The sequence below is a fragment of the Corvus kubaryi genome, unplaced genomic scaffold, assembly GCF_017639235.1.
Source record: "Corvus kubaryi isolate FWS band 111438036 unplaced genomic scaffold, C.kubaryi_AGA036_p1.0 66, whole genome shotgun sequence".
Classification (NCBI taxonomy): Eukaryota; Metazoa; Chordata; class Aves; order Passeriformes; family Corvidae; genus Corvus; species Corvus kubaryi.
In genome coordinates this window covers 29,958,056-29,980,167 of record NW_024582054.1, presented here as the reverse complement: position 1 = coordinate 29,980,167, position 22,112 = coordinate 29,958,056, and the positions used below count along the sequence as shown (strand labels likewise).

General features: G+C 45.0%; 1 protein-coding gene across 1 annotated transcript in view; it reads left to right on the top strand.

The window, feature by feature from the left end:
• Positions 1-21,175, top strand: part of RHOJ (ras homolog family member J) — a 61,193-nt gene extending 40,018 nt beyond the window's left edge. Inside the window, exons 2-5 of the mRNA XM_042047308.1 lie at positions 4,864-4,922; positions 10,254-10,418; positions 12,073-12,168; positions 13,464-21,175. Coding sequence (XP_041903242.1) covers positions 4,864-4,922; positions 10,254-10,418; positions 12,073-12,168; positions 13,464-13,610 — 467 coding nt within the window. The 3' untranslated portion in view covers positions 13,611-21,175. The remainder of the gene's footprint in view (positions 1-4,863; positions 4,923-10,253; positions 10,419-12,072; positions 12,169-13,463) is intronic.
• The last annotated feature ends 937 nt before the right edge of the window (positions 21,176-22,112 follow it).

Below are 22,112 nucleotides of genomic sequence, written 5' to 3'. Positions count from 1 at the left end.
AACACAAAAATGCACAACTAACACTCAGAGCCTGATGGCTAGGGCAGAAGATGGCCCTTGTGAAAGTTTGAAGCTAGAAGCCAACTAATTTGCCCAAAAGCATGAGAAAGTCTTTCCTCCCAGGCAGGTGCCACCATCTCTGCTTGCTCACAGGTTCCTGGCATCTTTCTCTGAAGCAGCTGGACCTTAATTTGTTGGCAGGAAGGCACTAGAATAAGTAGATGACTTTTCCTGTTTGATGTCCCATCAGACGCTGCTTAGCTGTTGTGTGTATTCTGGCTGGTGGTTTCACAGGCTTTGGGTTCTGCAAGCACTTCTTCACTGGCATGGAAAAATTCCCCCTGATGTGCAAATCCACTCTCCTGTGCCACAGCTAAGCGTGGCTGAGATATTGCATCCTAGTTTGGTGTCATACCAAAGATTTATGTGCTGCTTTGCTCCATTAATCAAACATAAGATGTTTTGAGAGTTCAGCAGACAATTTATGTCCCATTTCTGTCAGTGCAGGCCATGAACATCGCTGCTGTCTGGCTGAAGGGCTCTTCCACGGGTGCAGTTCAGTCCCATGAAGTCACAAGCACAATGGGAGAAGGATTTGACAAAGATTGGCCACAGACAGGTGGATTTGGGGCAATTTGGGCATCAAGAACATCAACGAAAATTGTCACATTGTCCCCAGAAATATAAACTAAGCACAGATGTAAAAACAGAGCTCCCATCTCAGACTGGTTCATAGTCCACACACGAGGTCCATCCCTCACAATATCCATCTACACCTTGCCCTTCTGCTGTGGTGTTCAAGCTCTGTGTTGAAGTCCATTAGCAGAGCCCCAGACACACAGACTGGCGACAAAGCCTTGGAAGTGACCCAAAATAGTTATTCAAACTCTAGTAAGCAATACCCAGCTAATTTATTACCTAGCTACCGTTTTAAAGGCAGCATTTTACACATTCTGCACTTGATTAAAACCACCTAGTGAAGGGAGGGGAACATCTGCCCTGCTGTTTCATCTGGTGCAAGCCAGACTGGAGAGAAATAAGGGTCAGGACTGTGCAAATATTCAGCCTCATTTTACTGCAGTCCCTGCTGCACTCAGTGTTCAAGGCCAGGTTGTTTCAGTGCTTAATCAATATATCAATATAGTCAGTAAATGACAAGGAGAGTTCATATTTGTCGTGTTACTCCAAGACTGCTCATAAAGTTGAGTTCACAATCCCATAGAGGAGCCTGCATTACCCCAGTGGCTGGGAAGGAATTCCGCATTGGCTTCCCATAGGCCTGTCCACTGAGAGAACAGGAAAAGATAATAACAGGGTAAGTAAGAGTAAACTGGAATAAAGCCAAAAGTAAGGCCTACAAATCTAGCAGGGCAATCTCAGCTCATAAATACGACCCACCAAGTGGATACTCTGAACAGCCTTTTCCCTGTCAGAGGCAGCCTGATAAACTCTTGGTATAAAAACACCATGAAGTTTTCACAGGCAAAAGCCATTTATTTTCACATCTGTTTTGCTTGCTTGAAAGTGTGGTGGAAATTTTAGCACCAATACATTAACCTAGACATCCCTGTTTCAAGAGCCAGGGATCATTTGATTTGCCAGTGTGAGCCATTTTGTCCCCACTGCATTCAGAACCAGGAATCCAAAGACAACACTCTGCCCATTGCTGAGGTTTAGCCAACAAGGCAGTTTTGCTGGGGTGGTAGCTGCAAACTCAGAGAGGTGATGTGGGCAGGAAGAATACCTTCTGATGGTGAGACGGGTTAGAACAGTCGACAGGAAGAAAGAAAATATAAAGGTTGATGGGCAAAAGAAAAAGCGGGGGAGGGGGGGAACAAAAGGAAGAGAGAAAATATAAAGGTTGATGGGCAAAAGAAAAAGCAGGAGAGGGGGGGAAAAAGGAAGAAAAGGAGAAAAAGAAAGAGAGAAAAAGAGAAAAAGTAAAAATCTAGGACTGGTGCCATGCAGAAATTCACAGCAGGACCCATAATAGGCAAGATGCTACAAGGAGAATTAAAATGTGATATGCAAGCTGGGTAGACTTGGGATGTATTTTTCCAAAAGCCCTTGCACTTCTTATCCCCTGTGTGTGGGGAGAGTAATGGTAGGACGCCACCAATCTCTTCTTTCCCTCTCAACATTTCCCAGAGGTGACCAAGAGCCAAACTGAACTGAACAAACCATCAATCACTGCTCAGTGTGTGGCTCCACAGACCTGCTGCAAAACATCCACCGTGACTTCATGGACCACAAAGCACAGATAAGAGTTTAGGAATTATATCCTTCTGGCAAAGCACAGCACACTCGAGATGGACTGATCCTCTATCCAAGCAGCTTATCTCCAAACCATATTAATTACTGGAACACAGCAGCAATTTGTATCTGCACCAGGGCTTTTTGCCAGTGCAGCTCTCTCAGTCAGGTGCCACCGAGAAAGAGATGGGCCAACAAAGCTTCACCACAGAGTAAATTTCAGTGCAGCTTTTAAGTTTTTAAAGCACTGAAGACCTGAGCTGATCTTTGCAGGCAGGACCCAGCCCAGTTTGCCTGTGCTCAGGGTGAGCCAGCAGGAGAGGCAGAGCTGGACAACTCTCTCAGCACTGATGTATGGCACGTCTCTTCATATTCACCAGAAATATCAGCTGACCTGCACCTCCATGTGCCTCACAGCCACACAGCTGTCCTAAGAGCATCCTGATTTGGAGGAGCTCTGAAGGCTCCATGCAAATTCCACCAAGGACAGACAGTGCAACTGTTGTTCGCAGTCCTAGAAACCACATGTCCTCCTAAACACCACCTTGGCCAGCTGTGCATTGCAGCTGGAAGATTGCCTTCAGCTGAAGGGTACATCTTCCCACAGCTGGTCCTTGAGCAGAGTAAAATCTGCAGAGCAGGTCTGGCTCCTGCATTTCTTGGCACAAGGGTGGATTGGAGGCTTGCCAAGGTTGCAACTGGGAGGGAAAAAAGCACAAAGCACATTTCCCATTGCCTCCCATGAGCTGTGCTGGACCACCTGTAACCCCCACTGCTTCTGAGAAGGCAGCTGAGAAAAGCAGGAGTGTTGCCAGTAACTTACACAGTTCATACCTCTGCTGGGACATTCTGGGACTCCCTACACCACAACAAGTTGAAAACTACGGCACCAGGGAGGATTATATTGAATTGTTTTATTCAAGTCAGGTTGAAGGAAGGGGTGAGGCATCTGGGCTGTCTCCTGTCTGTGTTGGTGCCCATCTCCCCACTCTTGTGCTTCTTCCCCAGGCTCCTCCACCCTTGGGCATCCATGCCCAATGTCCATGAGTTCCCCTGGGAGCTGCACAGTGCAGGAGCTACCTCCTGAAACGAGGAGAGGGAGCTCTCTCCCCTTCCCCATCTCCTCTTCCAGTGCACATCACAGAGCAGCCCCAGCAGTGGGTGAGTGCAGCCCATCCTGCTCTCATCAGCAGCTCTGGTCCTCACTGAGCCTTTGTACTTCCAGGATGTCAGGTTTGCTCTGTTCGTGTGCTGACAACATTACAGTGTTTCTTTGCAAGCAAGTAAAGCTGCTGAATAATCAACCTGTCCAGTCACACTGGCAGAGACTTTCAGTCTAAGAGATTTCAAACAGGACACTGTTCCCCAGTGCAGGAGCTATTAAATTCCATAAATTCATAGCTGCTTTTCTACGACAAAATTTTTATCACCAAAAAAAAAAAAAAAAATCAAAAACATAAAGATCCTGCACGATGTTTTCAAGTCTCTTTTTTTTGTCCAAAATAACTATTGTTCATTCCCATCCCTCATTAATTGCAAGTTTTGATCACCTGATGGGCAGCAGTCTGAGCCTCTTCTCCCATCCCTGACACAGCTCCCCATGTTCATTCCTATGTTCAGCCACTTTTCCTCATGTTTAAAAAAATTGCTAGTCCATATGCTGTAACAATATCATTATTTTAAGCAACCTTCCTGACAAATGTTTGAAGGCTTCCTGTTGACTAATGGGTGGAACTGGACTGCCCCCCTTTCTTTGCAGTTGAGTAGTAATGATTTAAGCAGATTAACTGGTTAACTGAATGCCATTAACCCAGATCACGTCCTTTACACGAAATAACACTGGTTACAGGAATCAGATAATAATGGGGTTCATCCAAAGGCAATGAGAAAACATTTTTGTCAACGCCAGTGGGCTCAAAATTTGCCAACAGGCTTAAAATGAAGTTCAAAGTGAATTCTGCTAAAGGAGTAAATATGCTGGATGTGATCAACAAACTAAGCCATGCTTTCCTTCATTTGTGACAGAATGTGGTCAACATCCCTGAAAATACTCAAGCTCTTCTTCCTTCCAGTCCTTCAAAGCATCCACCACAGAGCCCCAGGTACTGAGCACTGCCACTTCACCTGTGATGGCACAGGGCAGGACAGCTGCACCTCCAGTGAGACCCACCAAACACCAGCCACTGCTGAATGCTTCATCATTTCACAGCCTGGAAGAAATAAAATAATAAAAAACCCTCCCAGTGATCCATGACAAGCCCACCCCAAAGCCTGTGGTGAGGAAGGAGGAATCCTGTGCTTTCAAGTCCAGGATGTGCAGTTGGTGGCTGCAGAGAGAGGCAAATGTCCCCCTGTCCCTGGGACCCTGATGCCAGCAGCGTGTGCAGCTCTTCATCCTTGGCTGTCTGTATAGAAATAAGACCTTGGCATAAAGGATTTGCTTTTGTTGTGACTTTGGTTGCCTTCAGTTTGGGTTGAATAGATGTGCTTGGTTCAGGATGCCTAGTGTAGGACATGTGCTAATGTGTCTATTGGCATTTGGGATTAAAACACATCAAAATGAGGCCACTGGCTTGTGCACAAACAACATTTCTTGTTTCTCTCTTCCAGTAACCGTGACTGTGGGAGGACAACAACATCTGCTGGGGCTTTATGACACGGCAGGGCAGGTAAAGGACTGCAAAACATTTATCATTTTCCTTTCCCATGGTTTGTCTGTTACTATCATACACTGGGGTTTGTTGTTCATGATGTTTGTGGAGTTTGTTGGGGTTTTTTTACAAATAATAACAATCAGTTGTAATGGTTGAACTGATTAATTGAATGGATAAACTGATGCTGACTCTCTTCCTTTTGTTTTTATTCTGTTTCAGCAGTAAAACACACACAAATGCACTCATCCCTAAGACTGTGTTTTGCCTAATCAAAAAAACAAAGCCTGATGAGGCTGTGCAACCCCCCATACATCCACCTCCTACTGCAAAGACGATGTTTTGTGTAGTCAGTGTTTTCTTACCTTTACCACATGGTGGCATTGAAGAGACAGAGAAGAATTCCCATTTTCAAGATCAGAAAACAGGTATAATACAGCACCAGCCTATCAGTCACCAGCTATTGACTTTTTAAGTGGCAACCCAGCCAGATTTGCATCCATCCCAACATTCTTCTCCCAGGACAAGAGTATCCCTTACAAGGGAGTCTGTATCCCAGGCTTACTTACACTTAGAATGCTTTTACTGTTTCCACTGTCCACAGTCTGATACTGTGTGATTGTACTCAAAGCTTGCAGGATAATTCCCCCCCCGGAGAGCAGGAGAAATTATTTCTCACTGCTTTTCTCTGCCAGCAGAAGGGCAGAAGAAAGTACAGGGAGCAAGACATTTTTTTGTGGTGAAATTGTCCTCTCCTGACTCCAAAGGCCAGTGACTGACAAAATAAAGAAAGGGACATAGTCTGCACAGAAACATTGCAAAAATTCATCTGCTGAGAGCAGAGGGAGCAGGTTCCAGGTTCCTTACAGCCTGGGAATGTTGTAATCCACATCCACCAGCTCCTCCAGTCGGAGCTGACACCAGAGCCAGCAGGAGAGAAAGCAGATTTGGGAACTTGCTTCACTCTCTCTGGGTTCCAGCAGCCCTGGATGCAGGGCTTTGCTTTCACCAGGAGCTCTTCTTGGCTGTACCAGTTTTGGCCATGACTGACTGCTATGAAAGGCACAAACAGTGCAGGAGGAGAGCCTCCTGTCTGCAAAAGTTCACTTCTTGCAGAATATACTTTGCAGCACTATGCAGAGAGATCAAAAAACCCACACCAGAACAGACTGTCACTTCCAGAAAAACCTGCTCTCAGCAGGACTGGGGCTTTGATGCTCTGGGTTTCACTTTCTTTAATTTTATTCTTACCATGTTTCTGTAGGCAGCAGCAGTCTTAGCTGGTTTGGTGGCCCTCACAGACCACACATCCTTCCTATTCACATGATGATCCAAAAGCCAGTCCCAAACTATGACCCAAGTCCTTGCCCCATGTCCAAAGCCTGTTCAATCTTCTATTCTGTGCTTACAAACACAGAGCTCAGAGCCTGTGTCATGCTCCATCAGCCCTGCAAGCCTTTGCAAGCCAAACTGGAGTTATATTCAGTTGCCAGTCAATTTTCACCCAGTGCCTTAATATTTCTACTTGTTTTGTAGGGCTGACAGTTCCACCTGCCGCCCATTTCCACAGCAACACCTCCTCTCATTTGTCCTCCTGAGCCAAAAGGAGCACTCAGCTGTCTCTTTGACAAGCCTCACCTCTCCATCCATTCCTCCACATCATTTTGCCATCCCCTGCTTCAAACTAGACAGTTCACCACCTGCCTCCAAGCCCTTTCTCTAGCTCCCCAAGCTCATGTCCCTTCCAGACCCTGGTCCAGAGGATGTGGCCATCCAGCCAGAACTCAGAGCGTGAATCACCCCTTGATGACTAGATTGTCTCTGTGGAGGCTGGAGGGATGATGCTTCCCACATGCTCCAGTTATAACAACAGATCATCTGGGTTGCTTCCTCCCTCCTTCTCCTTGTGCTGTGTGGCTTTCCAAAGGCATCAGTGTGAAGTCATAGCCAGAAATAGCCCTTGACACTGCGATGCTATAAAACATATGCTAATGAAATAACAATTGGAAAATGTACTCCTGCAGCAGGACCCTCTGTCAGCCTGAAGGGAGAGCTGGCAGAGACCCCAGATTTTAGGTATCTGGCTTTCTGTATCCCTGGCATTAACAGTCCTAGGAGGAAAAAACTGTGGTCTTTTTGCCGTGCTGGACTCAGGTGTGAAATGCTTTAGCAGAGTGTACAAGAGAGCAGCACAGCAATAACGTAAAAACAAAAATAAAAGCCAGTTTTTCTGCCTTTGTGGGGCCCGAACACTGCTGAGCTGATGGCAGAGATAGAGGGGAGGGAGCAGCACCAGCTGATCTTGGTCCTGGCAAGTCACAGGTAGATAACTCAGGAAGGCCAGGTCTGGCACTGGCATTTCCATGCCAAGCCAGTGGCCAGGCAATGTTAGCTGGGAAGCCTCATGCTCCGTAAATAGCAGGCAGCACAGCGCAAACACGAGCTGGGAAAATGAATTATTGATCAGCCACAGCCCAAGCCCACAAGGGCTCGTGTCCCTTCCCAAACATGACTGTCACTCGCTGCAGCACCCCTGGATATGCCCCACACCCATGCAAATGTTCACTCCCTTTTCTATATTATTTGTTTGCTTGACTTCAGCCATCTCCAAACGAGAAAGGACCCTGTAGGGCTGTCTTTCCTAAAGGTCCATTGCAAAGCTTTAAAGCCTTCTGGAGAGCATGAACAGAGAGGAGGTCCTTGTCTGATGTGGTTTGGAGGCTCCTGTACATGAACAAGAGCCCAGATCAATTCTAATCCATGATATTTGTGTTCTAACCTGTCTGTGAAAAATCCCATGTGTCCTGGTGGGAGGTGAGACCTCTACTATGAGATGCATGGCTGTCCCTGCTTACAGCTTATATAATGCTCTGTGCTAATAGCTCAAACCAGGAATGCTCTTCCTGAAAAAGGATTTTCTAGGGATTCAGAAAGGAACAAGGAAAATAAAATTAAATGCACGCTCCTGTAGCTGTCACAGCCAGGCAGAGCGCTCATGGCTTTCATCTGTAATTTTAATGGTACAGTAAGTCCCAGCCCCTCTAAATAGGCACGTCTGGAATATTGAAACTGGCTATATTTAGCCAATTTCGTCCCAAAACGCCTGGACGAGGATTCCTTGAGGCTTGCTGCCACCACGTGGCTGGTTCAGGAGACTGACTTGCAGCAGTTGAACCAAAAACACAGAAAGGGCCTTGGCCAAGCACTAGGTATCAGCCCGTGGTGCCTGTGCCACAAACAATCTTGATCTCAGGTTTGATGTTCTGGGTTAAAACAATGTCCCGTAATCAGGCCAGGCTTTCCTAACCCACAGCGTCCACATAAAACTGTCTCTACCATGCAATTTCTCCTCTGATCCCATCGCCTTGGCGTCCGCTCTGCCTCTATTAACTCCTCTTCTGGGAGCTGGCTGACATCTCCAGAGCCTTAGATAAATCTCCTGTCACCGACTTTGCTTCTTCATGAACTGCACCACTGATGTACCCATAAACATCTCTTAGGGTTTATTTCCTGCTATTCCTTGAATGTAGAGAATCCACTTTCTTGGGAGGGGATGTATCCAAACATCTCCTCTTGTAAATCCTTCTTCAGATCCACACTTTCTATGCCATTGGAAAGACATCATTATGTCAGTTGGAAAATACTCTGGTTTTATCCCAAATACTGTGGCTGTGAGGGCTGGAGATACTAATAGAATTTATTCTTCCTGTCAAAGTGGACTTGGGACAATGAACATCTAGTTAGACAAAAAAAAAAACATTTTGTTTGTGCTTTAGGATGCTTTTTTAAACTTCTCTTTCATGAGACAGAGCTAAATTTGGGCTTGTGCTTCCTTTCAGAATAAATAACTTAAATGTTGGGGATTGTTTTTAGAAGCAGTTGGTGCAAACTGTTTTTAAGTAATTCATTAGTATATTTTGGAAAATAGTGTTGATTCAGAAGGAGTCTGTGTCAACTTATTAGGATATAGTCAGTGAAAAAGAGACTTCAGAAAGGTGATTTACCAGTCTCAAGTCACAACTAAGCCCTCTCATTTGTTGACCCAACCAAAGCAAGGCAGAAGTAAGGCTGAACTAAATCACCATCTAATCTGACACACAGTGATACAGTCCTGCATCACTTTCTCCTGCAGGACAGGCAGCAGCTTGAATTGCTCCTGCCCCTAATGTGGGTTTTCCCTGCCTAAAATAAATGTTCTCGAGTCTGAGAAACAGCACCCAGGTGCCTTTTTTCCCTCTTTTATTAGCCTTATTTCCTTTTATTAACCAGTCAGTATCTGCAAAGCAAATCCACACCAGTTGAATTTTCACACAGTTATAACCAAAAGCGGCCAGACTGCAGAGATTTGAGACTTGTCCAGAATGCAGAAACTATAAACTGCAGATCTACATCACAGTCAGGCTTGACTGCAGCATGTACTATTGTTTCCCACACTCCAGCTTTGTGTTCCTTTCCCCTTTTTTAATTCTGGACCCCCCAAAAAAAAGCCTTTGGAACAGATGTATCCCCTCTAAAAAGCATCTGTTCCATTGCACTGAAGTTTTCTAACAGGTTTCATTGGACAGTACCCTTCAGACACAGCTACAAATGCTCTCGCTGTCAGAAAGAGCCAGGCTATCCCTTTCAAATGGTTTGCAAAACTTCTGCTCACTCTCAGCTTCTCAAGCCTGAAAACAGACCCAAATTCTTCCTTGAAACTCAGCTATCAAAGCCAGCTCATGACATGTCACAGCTGTGATTCGAGTGTTTGAAAACTCACCCTCTTCACCACTAGCCCACGGAGAAAACATCTCTCCTTCTGCTGTCCAGGGCCTGTGGAAACACTAAATCACCCACAGTGATGCACATAGGCACTGCAGGCTGGATTTGATCTGCTTTCTGCTTTCAGGAGTGTCTTCTGCTGACTGGCACACTGCTGTGCACTGTGCAGGACTGCTCAGCATCACCCTCTGCACCAACATCTCCACAGACAGCACACACACAAACAAAACGTGTTCACACAATCACAGGATTATTGAGGGGGAAGGGACCTTCAAAATCATCTAATTCCAACCCTGCCCCTGCCAGATATAGTGACATCTTTCACTAGACCTGGTTGATCACAGCTCCATCCAACATGGCTTTGAACACTTCCAGAGATGGGGCATCTTAGCTCTTTTGGATAAAAGTGCTGACAAATCAGCACCCTTGGCCTGTGAGGGGTGGTTTCCCCCCCTCTCCAGCAGTCCCCTGGAGTTTAGAAGTGTGAATGAGTATGGACAGTGTTGACTACTTCATCAAAATCCACCCTGATTCCCCCACTTACCATCATCCTCCCTTCTTAACACTCTTGCTGTTCTCCCCTGGCAGGAGGACTACAATCAGCTGAGACCCTTGTCCTACCCCAACACAGACGTGTTCCTGATCTGCTTCTCAGTGGTGAATCCTGCCTCCTACCACAACGTGCAGGAGGAGTGGGTGCCTGAGCTGAAAGTCTGCATGCCCAACGTGCCTTATGTCCTCATAGGAACACAGGTAAAGCTTCTCCTGAGCACCTGGAAAGGTTTCCTGTTTAACTCATGGGAAATTCAGCCAGATTTTCCCATTAGAGGAAAACTCAGGGCATGGGAATGGAAGCCAATGTGAAGATGTCCAGACTGGCAAAGCTCATACCATCTTTTTATTCAAATGTTTATTAATGAGACAACAAGGTATAAACACCTATAGGGAGAAAAGTTTTCTTACAGGTCTCTAATGTAGGAGAAAAAAAAACAAAATATCAAAGTTTGTGGCTAGAAGCTGAAGCTAAACTTCAAACTAAGTTTTAAGAATGGGAATAATAAGCCAAATGACATGGGAAGGAAGTAGCCTCCCTTCATGCTTTTACATCAACATCACAACTGGTGACTCACCATCCTGCTTGTGTTACAGTGATTGTCAGACTGAATGATCAAACCCCTTTATTTTGGCCTTCAAATCTATGAATCCGTCAATCAAATAAAAATGCCTTAAACATGGGTTTACTACCAAGACACAGAGTGGATAGAGACTGTGAGGTTAGTGATACAACCACACGGAAAAAACAGAACACTGGACAGTAACCTAAGTCAAATTAGAGAAACAGATCAAATTCTGGTCAAAACCAAAATCTTCATGCCATAGGAAAGGCAAATCATTCAAACACTGGCTTTGTTTTCTACACCGGAATGATCTAAACTACCCATTTAAAAATAAAAGCATTATCCTTTAGACCATTCAGTCTGAAAATGGACAGGTTTGAAGTGCCAGAATACTTCACTTTGATGTTTTCCATGGAAATAAAGGATTTTGTTTCAAGTTAGACAGACTGAGCCGTGTCTGGCTTGTCGGGGTGGAATTTGGGTGGTGCAGTGCAGGGTTGCAGCAGCCTCCCCTTCCAGTGGGGCTCTTTGCTGTACCATACCCATCTGAACTGTGGCCCAATAACCTGCAAAGGAGAAATAATTCATGGTAAACTGAGGGGGGAAAAGGTGAAAAAGTAAGTAAATGTGCAATTTGTTTCTGAAGTATCACCAGAGTTGAGGAGTGATACAGATGCCCTGATGTGGGTCTGTAAAGCCATGAATATCTGTGGAGGGCTGTGAGCCCTTGGCACAAGAGCCCTCTGCACTCCCTTGGAGGACACAGGCCTGAGGCCAAAGAGACTTTCCCCAGAGACAAGCAACCTTCCTCGGGGTCATGGTGGCAAAGTGAGCCACCTCCAGCGTGCCTTATTTCTATATGGTAGTAGCCCGTACCCAGCTGGCTAATTGGTTTCTATCCCACACCCTGCCTTTCCCATAAAAGGCCCCTGTTTCTGCCCCTGACCAGGGAGATTTTGTCCCTGGTCCTCCCTTCACAGGGGCTGCTGGACAATAAAAGCCACCTCTGTGGAATTGCTAAATGAGGCTCCTGTCTCTCTGTCCCTGAGTTCACCTTGGGTGATTTCACAAAGCTGAATCACAAGAGCTGGGATCACTTGTAGCTGAGAAATCGCTACACTTGCTGGAATCCCCTGCTGCCCAGGGAGGCCGGCCACCGCCCCTGGAAGAGTTGCTCCTTGCAGGACGCTCTCTCTAGGAAGGTCGTGGCACACTGGTCCGACCAGCGTCGGACCCCCTGTGGTAAATGTCTGCCTCAGGAATTACAGAGTTTGTGTACTTTCTACTAGATTGATCTCCGGGATGATCCCAAGACTTTGGCGCGGCTGCTTTACATGAAGGAGAAACCACTCACCTATGAGCACGGAGTCAAGCTGGCAAAGGAGGTAACAGCTTCTTCTGAGGTCCCATCAAGCCCACTGGTCACAGCTTTCCACTGGGTTTCTTTCATTCAAGGCTCCTCCAAGGCCCATTGGTCCCAGACGGAGATTAAAGCCTCTGTTCAAACAGTCTGGGCACACATTGTGACCCCTGAGCCTGCACTTCTGCTGCAATTCCCAGTTGAATCACAGAAACATAGAATATCCTGAGTGGGAAGGGACCCAAAAGGGTCAACGAGTCCAACTCCTGGTCATTGGACAACCCCAAAAATCACACCTCAGAGAGAATTGTCCCAATGCTTCTTGATCTCTGGCAGGTGCCATGGCCAAGGTCTAAGCAAAGCATCCGTGAGCCCAGGGCAGCAGGTAGAAAATGGGTATCAAAACAGATTTTACTGCCTATTTCACCTAAGTCAAGTGTTTCTTGCTCAGGGTTCTGCTGCAAGGTGCATGTGGCAAACCCATCTCTGCAGTCACCTCCTGTCAAACTCCTCCCTATCCCTTACAAAAGCACAGACAACTTGATGCTCACTTATCCATTGCACTTCAAGCAGCAGAGAAGGTGCTCCCAAAGTTTCTGTGGTATTGTACATTTCTCCTGGGAAGGTAGGGGGCTAGAAGCACTTCCCAAGCCCTGGGATGCAGGATTCTGGACTGGCCTTGTCTGCTTTATATGCTGCAGGTGCTGCTGTTGTCCCTGGCCCTCAAAACAAGAACATCCATTAGCAGAACAAGCTGATAATATAAGCCATGGTGTTGCTTAATAAGCTGAGGTTGCTTTCCCAGGCCTCTGTGTCTGTGTCATGTCAGCATACACAGGAGACTCCCATCTCAAAATGGTGCTTCCCCATTCCCAGAAACCAGCTGGAAGCCCTCCCCAGGTAGCAGCTCCCTGGCATTGCAGGAGACAGGACACAAGAGGGGCAGTTCAGGGGAGAAGAGCCAAGTGTATGAAGGAGTTCAGGTACAACCCAGCATTTCCTTGAAAGCCTCCCCAGCTGCACAGGCAGGAGGCCAAGCTCCTGGTCCAGCACTTGAACGTGGGTGCAGCCCCCCTCTCTCTGGAGGGTCGTGCAGGGAATTCCTGCTCCCCGTTCACCCACATGTGGTGAGACACTTATGTTGTTGCTGATTCCTGCTCCCTTCTCAGGATGACCACCTGAGCTCCTTTCATCCCATAGGCAGCCAGACACAGAGTAATCTCCTCACCTCCCTTCTAAACGTAGAAAGACGCTGGAACAGCATCACTCTGGCTCTCCCATCAGTGGATACTCACTCACATTTTCTCTCTTCTCTTTCAGATCGGAGCCCAGTGCTATCTGGAGTGCTCAGCACTCACACAGAAAGGCCTTAAGACTGTCTTTGATGAGGCAATCATGACCATTTTCCACCCCAAGAAGAAGAAGAAGCGCTGTGCAAAGTGCCACAGATGCTGCACCCTTGTGTGACATCCCCTGGGAAGCAGAGCGAGCTGAGTTCAGTGAAACCAAGCAGGTTAGAAAGGCAATGAAGGTCACATGCAACTGAAAGGGGGAACATGATGAGAAAAGGGTCCTTCTTACCCAAATATAGGAGCTCTCCGTTCTGTGAAACCTCCAAGCTGTATCACCCTTGGCCAACTCCTGTCTCTGTGCTTTCCTAACCCTCCAGAGCTGTTTTGTAGCCTGTTCCCACTGCTGCAGACTGCACCAACAGAAGCCAGGAGGCCTGCTCCTGCTTGGCTCCCCGCCTTAGGAATAAGGTGAAGGTGGCATGTGACAAAACAAAGAACTAAAGATGGACAAAGACACAGGAGAAACTCAATTTGTGGCCTTAAGTAAAAATTGATCAAAATTAGGAATTCACAGTCCTTAGGAATTGAATCTGAATTGACTGAAAGCACATGGAGATCTGTAGAAATCTAATATGTAAGATATACACTATAGGTAGGATGTACTTTTAAATTGCTTTTCTTTTATAAGACTTGCTAGTTCAGGAGATACTTAAGTTTGTTCAAACCACATGGAAGCAAAGGTGAAGTGATTCCAGTTTGTTTTCACTTAATGGTGAAACTTCACAGCGTCAGGATGTTGCTGCACCCAAGCTATCATTATGGATCAACATTTACCTCCAGACTTAAGGAATGTTCTTACAACAAAAAAAATGCAAATAACTGTATTTTTACAGAGGAATGTTCAGGCTGAGCCATGTTTCCAAAAGCTGGGAAAGGAAGTACAGAGTTGTAGCATTAATGTACTGAAACAAAGAAACTCTGGCACCAAAGAATATTGCCCTAGACATGAAATAGCAGCACAGAACAATCTCTCTTCCAGCTGAGAACAAGAATGAGACACATTGTCATGGCAACTGAGAATTTACCTTATAGATCAGCTGGATTTCTACTTCTCACCCAACAGCCAAGAATAGAAAAAAAAAATAATAAAACCAAAGGTCATACTGACTTTAAGTTCTTTGAGGTGATCCAATTGCCTTAAAATTATCCTTTTCTTATGAAGTATTTCTGTAAAAAACCTCATCAAAGTGGAGTTGTGAACTTGTTGACTTATTGCAGCCTCCCTCCTCCCATTCATTGCTTCTCTCTCCGCTCCCATTTTTCCATCTTCACGAGAGTGCTGTTGGAGTTGCAGCGTGGCTGCAGTCCTCAGGAGTGGACTTTTCCACAAGTGGCAGATGATGGACGGCAGCCAACAGCATGGAGATGGGAATTCCAGCCCCTAAGGGAAGGGAAGCTGCCTGTGAGCTCCCTTTTCTGCTGGAGAAATTGTGCCTTTTCACTAAAGCCTCTCCCAGGATCCTACAATTTTGCACATCGCAGCAACACAGACACTCAGAGGTGAACTCGAAGGGCATCTTGTTACTTGCAGCTGCCTTTGGGTACCCTGGCAGTGCCATGAGACTGTCTTGTTATGGATTTCATTCCCCAAGCAGGAAGCCACAGTGCCAGCACACAGAGGTTTGAAGATGTAACTCCTTGCAAAAGCCGTGTCTGTAGCCAGCGTGTCCAGAAGTGCCAGGAGGGAGCAAGTGACAGCAGTGTGTCCTCCCAGCCCAGGGACATGCTCCCCTCTGCACCCCATTCCAAGAGACTGGCAGCCCTCTCCTCTTGGAAGCACAGTGTCCTGACTGACAACACACCTGTCACCAGACAAACCAGGGAACTCCAGACCTGGTGTTGCCTGGAGCAATGAGTGACTGCAGCAGGACAATGGGAACGGCACCCAAGGCACATGGAAGGGACCAAGCTTGGTGCAGTGCCCAGTCCTGCATCAGGACCAGGCTTATGATCTGAGCTCTTCCTTTAGCACAAATTCAATTTCATACAATTGTAGAATGGTTTCGGTTGGAAGGGACCTCAAAGATCATCTAATTCCAACCCCCCATTTAGCATGGACACCTACAGAAACCAGCTCTGACACCCCAAAACATTTCCAGGTAGAAATCAACAGTTCTCTCTGACAACAGCCATCAGACTCCAAGCAAATGCTTTGCTGTTGTTACCCTGTGGCTTCCACTCACCATCCCTTCCTTGCTGCACACCTACATGGATGAAAACACAGTAGTGCCACACCTGAGACAGACAAAAGAAAGTTCTCCTCACTGCTGGCAACTTTTTGTGCATATTTTCTGTTTGATTTTATTATGTCCCAGGCATTTACTTCAGATGGCCTGGCTGCTAAAGCCCAGCTCAGACTGAGGAGCAGGGGTCCATTCCATGCTTCAGAGTTTGTGTCCATCCCCAGGCAGAGCAGTGAGTGTTCACCTCACCAGGACACTGCCTATCAGCTGAACTAGAACATGTAAAATTTATTAGAGGAGTATGAGGAGAACTAGGCATGGATTAAATAATATTTAGGCTTACAACATGACTAGAAGTCCTCTGAAACAGAAACAAAAAAAAAAAAAAAAAGCCTTCAACAGACTTCAGGGAAAATTGTATCTGCACTGTGCTGCCTTTTACTTCAGTGGAAATTAATTAGGATGATTGTTTTAGCTCACATAGGTTGCTGGAGAGCGATGTATGACTTCACCACTTCTCTGGTGGAAGTAGGTGAAGTCTGGTTTAGCTGAAGCACAAGGCAAATGCTCAGGTTGGAGTTCCCTGGTATTCTTAGAGCTTCAAAAAAAGTGACAGGTGAGCTCATCCTAACATAATGAGCACACTGGAAAAGTGAGATGTAGCACCCTGGCATGCATCAGGGAAAGCCACAAATAATCAAATCACATTTTTGTGTGCCACTGAGTACCAGGGGTGGTTATTAATCTTAATGGAATAGCATAGGATTGGCAATAAAATCAAAAATCAAGTGGGAAGTTGTAGCCTTAATGTAGCTACAGTGGTTTGAGGGAAATTAACTGCAAAGCAAGTGGTGATGGAGAGGCTAAAATGCTGCTGCCCTAATGTGTTAAACTGCAGGACCCTGAACAAATCCTTGCATAGATGAAGCAGATAGAAAAGTGTTGATATAGATACAAGAAATGCTAAGGCTAAGCAGGGGTTTCTTTGCACTTACAAAATTGAGCACATCGAGCTTGTGAGGCAGTAAAATTTCAAGTTTTTCAAACTGATTTTGACCAAAATTTGAATTCTGGGAGCTGCAAGAGAGGGAGATTGGTCACAATCCACTGAGAAATGGCCTCTGCAACTCCATTTATTTTAATTTTTCTTCCAGAAAAAAAAAAATTAATAAGCCATGTTTAATGCAGGTCCCATAAACATTATTCCTGTGTTAGGTTATGTACACACACCTGTCCATGAAATGTGGCACTTACTCAAGGATCTGCCCTGTTACACTATTATTTTGGGGAGGCAGGGACAGCACAGGCCAACAGGCTCTAGAAAGGGATTGTAGGCAGATGCAAGGAGAGTCATTGACTATCTGGCAAGTCATACCTAATGCCTTTTTTAAAAGCAGCAGATGGTGTGTGAACAGGCAGCAAAGCTTATTTCCAGCAAAACCACAACACCAGACATGGTGCAAGTGCAGGCATAAGGCCACAGATATAAACTTCAAGTTATTTTCAAGAACTGTTAATAATAAGGAAAGAAAATCAATAAAGGACTGCCAGGTGAAAGGAGATAGGTTTACTCACTGTGAGAGGAGCTAGAAATCAGATCCCAATTTCACCTTAAAAGGAAAACTGTCAAGAAGAGTCACAAAGGTTAGAAACCATCCCTGGAACTTATTTGACAATGTCCCCTTAATGCAGCTGATGTCAAAGTCTTTCCTGACAGACCTGCCTTTGCTAATAGTCTGCTGTCATTTCAAAAGCACTCACAACTTACAGGAAGCTTGTTGGATCCAAAAAAACCCATCTCCTTTGGCCTCTTCCAAAACCTTCATGTTCTACCAGGAGTTCTTAACCTGAATCTGCAGTTTCAAACAGAGTTCCCAAAGTATTTTCATGAGAACTCCTGCAAGAAGATATTAGAGGTATTTGAGAGAGATCTTCAGTCATCAGAGAGTTGCTATCACATTAAAACAACCTACAGATGCCTCTGCCCTTCAGAGCCCTGTGTAAACACCAGGACAGTGGAATGAGGACAGTTCAGCCACTTCCAACATGACTTGAAGGAGGTCCCACAAAGACTCCCACAGTTTGTCCTGTGCCTCCCAGAGCTCTGAAAAGTTGGGGAGAAGGCAGAAACGAGGCTCTAAACCCACTCAGGTCCATCCTCATTTGTTCAACTGGATATATGCCCTGTGTAGTTACAGAACTCTCCCCAAGTCCAGTATAACAATCAAAACTATCATTTCAGCAGCTGACATTGTTATTTCTCAGCTTTTTTCTCTTTTGAAGCACTGCATCCATTCAAAACAGATACAGAATTAAACATAGCCCTGCATTTTAATATGAAATAAAGTTATTCCAAATACTTTTATTAAAGGGACAGATTTTGGCAGTCTTCTTCATACTGAAGAGAATCTCACTTCACAAGGAACTGTCTCCAACTTGCTCATGTCTCATTCAATCCCACTGGCACCGCTCAGGTCGTGAGGGAAGCTGAATATGGCCACTGGTAATCTGTCCTTGTAGTTTAATTACAAGGAAACCTCTTCCAGCTGTTCTAGTGTTGGTGGCCTGTGTTCTTTTGAATACCTTCAGGAATGGTGACTCATTCACTTCCCTGGGCAGCCTATCTCTCCCTTGAATTCATATATGAAAGATGCCCATCTGCTTTCATACCTTGCTTAGAGCCCGTGACCTTTTCCTATACCTTTTTTCCCCAGGTGGCCCAGCAAATACCTCTTGACTCACCATACAGAAACCTCATCTGGATTAAAAATAATTCTCTGTGGCATCAGTCTGTCCCAGGCCAGGATTGTCTAAAAGCACATTTGTCTTCTCCAACAAAGCAATCCATATGCTCACGTTGGCCCAGGGACCATTTGTTAAACAAAGAGGTAGAATGCAGGAATCTGGCTGCACATGCCTTTCTCCATGTATTTTCTTTTTCCCTGAGGAGGATCTGTGATGTGTTTTATCCTACATTAAAAAAGGAAAATCTGGAAATAACAGAACGTTTTGTTGGTTCACAACTCTGTAGGACTGGAGGAGCATCTGCTGTGACAGGAGGTGAGCATGGAGTGACCTACGTCAGATGACTTCTAGCTCTTTGCAAAAATGAAGACAAATTTCCACTATGAATGTTTATTTTCCTCTTCATGAATAAAGACCATCTGAAAGCAGGAAAAAGCCTCCCACTGATTTCGGTAGTGGCTTGTGATCTCAGCTGTCTTCACCTATCAAAACAAAACAGGAATAGAAATATTTTTGCATCAAAAAGTCAGGACAAAATCACCTATTAGAAGCCATGAATGCAACAGAATCACTTCTGCTTCAGGGGAGAGCTGCAAAATCAGGGCCCAGAGCCACAATTAGTCAGTTTGATCCTAAACCTTAAATTTCATTTTAAGATGTTAAGGGGACGCCCATAACTAGAACGAAAAAAAAAATATCTTCAAATTCTCTTTACTTTGTTTCAGTTAAAGCTTTCAGAAACAGGGGAACAAGAATCGATTTTCCTGGTCCATTCCAGAAACCACACCAGGACAGCAAAAAGAGTGAGAAGCTCATTGTAAGAGGAAAATTAGTTCAGAAACCCAGAGCAACAAGCAAAACTCATGTGAATTGCTGTCAGTGGTGAAAAGTCTCTTTAACTTTGAAAATATGGATCCCCATCCTTTTCCAGATTGTACAGACCATAATGCAGTGTTTGGCTGCTTCTAACTATAATGGTAGGGTGGGATTTTCAAAGATGATCTATGTTGGCTTCATTTAAATTCTCATGAAGGCAATGGAAAATTTCAGGGGTCCACACATGACTAATGTGGAAAATGTTTGAGAGTCTTTATATTTCCTCCTTTCCTGACATTTTATTTTGGCTGAACAAGCTTTGAGCTTGTTATATATATGTACTGAGCCAGGCCTAAGAATCTTTTATACCTTCTGGCTGCTGGTTGAGGACTCCTGAAAGGAGTTAGGGCATCCAAAGACTTTGCTGATCTCACCTTTGGAGGCTGGATCTGAAAAGCCTTGGTTCAACCGCTACTGAGGCTGAAGATGAAAGTGGTTACATTAACAGTGTAATATTCAAGACATATGATTTTCTTTGCTTAAAGACCCTGAACTCATTGCTGTCACTTAATTTTGTCTCGTCCCATTCAGGACACCAGGTTCAATGTGGTTTTGGTGAAGATCAGTTTGAGCTCTCACTGATACCAACTCTGGTGAATTTTGACTTTGATTGGAGGTTAATGAATTCAGAGTAAACTGCTGTCACCAGTCCACAGTTTCCAGATCTTCCAACACAACATTTGTTTTTATTGATAACATGTAGAAAAATTTGTCTGATGTCTGTCAAAGTAGTTTGGGTGTAAATCATATCCAGAGTGTGACCATCATGTCATCTCTCCCAGTACTTATGCCCAGAACAGGCAGCTGCTCTAACTGCGTCACAGACCTAGCAGGCACTGTCAGCAAGGTGTAAATGAGCCCAAACTCTCCCCAAGCTTGTAGATATTAATTCATTAATAACCAATAACAAAAAGTTATATGAGAGGGGAAAGACACTTGCAAATTCTTCTTCACTCATGAGCAGAAGTGATCCAAGGTGGTGAGCCCAGGGTGCCAGGTGGGAAATGCTACAGAGCAAAGCACAGCATGGTGACCCTGCTGACCCAAAAAATATGGATTGAGGGTGGTGAATGGGCTGGGAGGTGCCTCTGTGGAGTCACACCTGGCTACCTGGGGCTCAGCAGCACCTCGAGACAGGGAGGACTTCAGAGAAGGCTGCAGAGAGGAGCAGGAAGATGGAGTGCCAGGATAACTGAATCCAGTCCAATGTGTCATGATGTTGATGCACTTGGCAAATACAAGCATTTCACTGCACAGAGATTCTCTGCTCCCCCGAGAACACAAGGACAAGCACATTTCATTCCTTTCTTCTTGTGCTTACTTAATAGTACTACTTACAATTATTTCTTAAGAAATGCTTAAAACTTACAGTTCAACAAGCTGTTCTGATTGAGTTTGTGAAGCAAATGTAATGGCCTCAGCACAAATCAGGATCTAACTCATCACCAGTCAGGTCTTAGCCAGTTAGGAGAAAGAGTCACTTACTTGATGTGAGCAACCAAATTTTTCTCTCTTAAAAGTTGCTGTGTGCATATTGCTGGAATGTGGGGCTGGTGAAACCAAAAGATGGGCACTAAAACAGTATGTCTGACTTTTGGGTGGTATGCCTTTTTTTCCAAGATTAACAAAATCTTCAGAATTCAAAACAATACAATTTCAAACCAAGGCCAATTCAGTTTTCAAGCAAATACGTTCTTCATAGTTTAAAAATCATGTAAACACTATTAATTTCCTATTTACAGCACATAATTCTGTACTCTTTAGTTTATCATCTTTTAAACATGTAATTACTGTATATTGTAATGCACATTAATATCGTTTATTGTACATAGTTTATTTTAACAAAATAAATGTATTACGAAGTATTTTGACAGCATCCATCTGGGGACATGTGCTGTTGTGTTTATTTTCCCAGCTGCTAATCACATGCATCTTGCAGAATGTTTCAGGTAGGAAGAACACCTACCAACATTTTGGCAAGGAAGATGATGAGCTGTGCAACCTGTGGTCCAGAAGCCAGGGCAGGTAGAGTCAGGAGGGACAGTGAAAGGCTTACAGTGATGAAGAAGTTACATGAGGAAAGACAGCCCTGCTGGACTGGAAACAAGAATATGACTGGCTCCAGTCTTCCAGGGATTCAGTGCAGAGATGTGGATCTTGTTTTTAAAAAAAAACAAAATTAATTTTTTAAAAAAGTGCCAAAATGCCTTTCTTACCCAGCTGTTTATTATAAATGGTTTCAAGACCAGAAGCAATCTCATTGACCAGCTGGTCTGGCCTTCAAGTTAAGCCTAGAAACCCCACCATTCCTGAACAACATCCCTCACATTGACTGGGCCAAAGAAAGTTTCACCAGAGGAAGGCTCTTTTCATTTTCCTGCAGCTCGTGAACCTCAGCAGGTTTAACCAGTCCTGCCTGGAGCACTTGCAGAGCAAAGACAAAGCATATCAGGGTTTATTCCTAATAAACAGGTGCTGCAGCCCAAATCTCTGTATGCTATCAATGGATATGTCCTCAGAGGAGCCAGGACAATCCAGGAGGGCACAGCATACAGCCTGGAATATATTTTATTCACCTTCCCCCAGAGGCAGATGGTATTACTCACCAGACTTTCCATGACATGACTCTATCTGGGAAGAAGTAACACAGAGGACCCACACGTCTGGAGTTAACAGCAAGGTGCCAAAGGCATCCCCCAGAGCAGAAAACTTCCTAAATTGCTGCTGGATAAGGCTGGATGGATATAGCCAGGGAAGGATATCTCCACGCAGCCCTGATGCTTTCACATTTCCCTCAATACCCACGGCTGGCT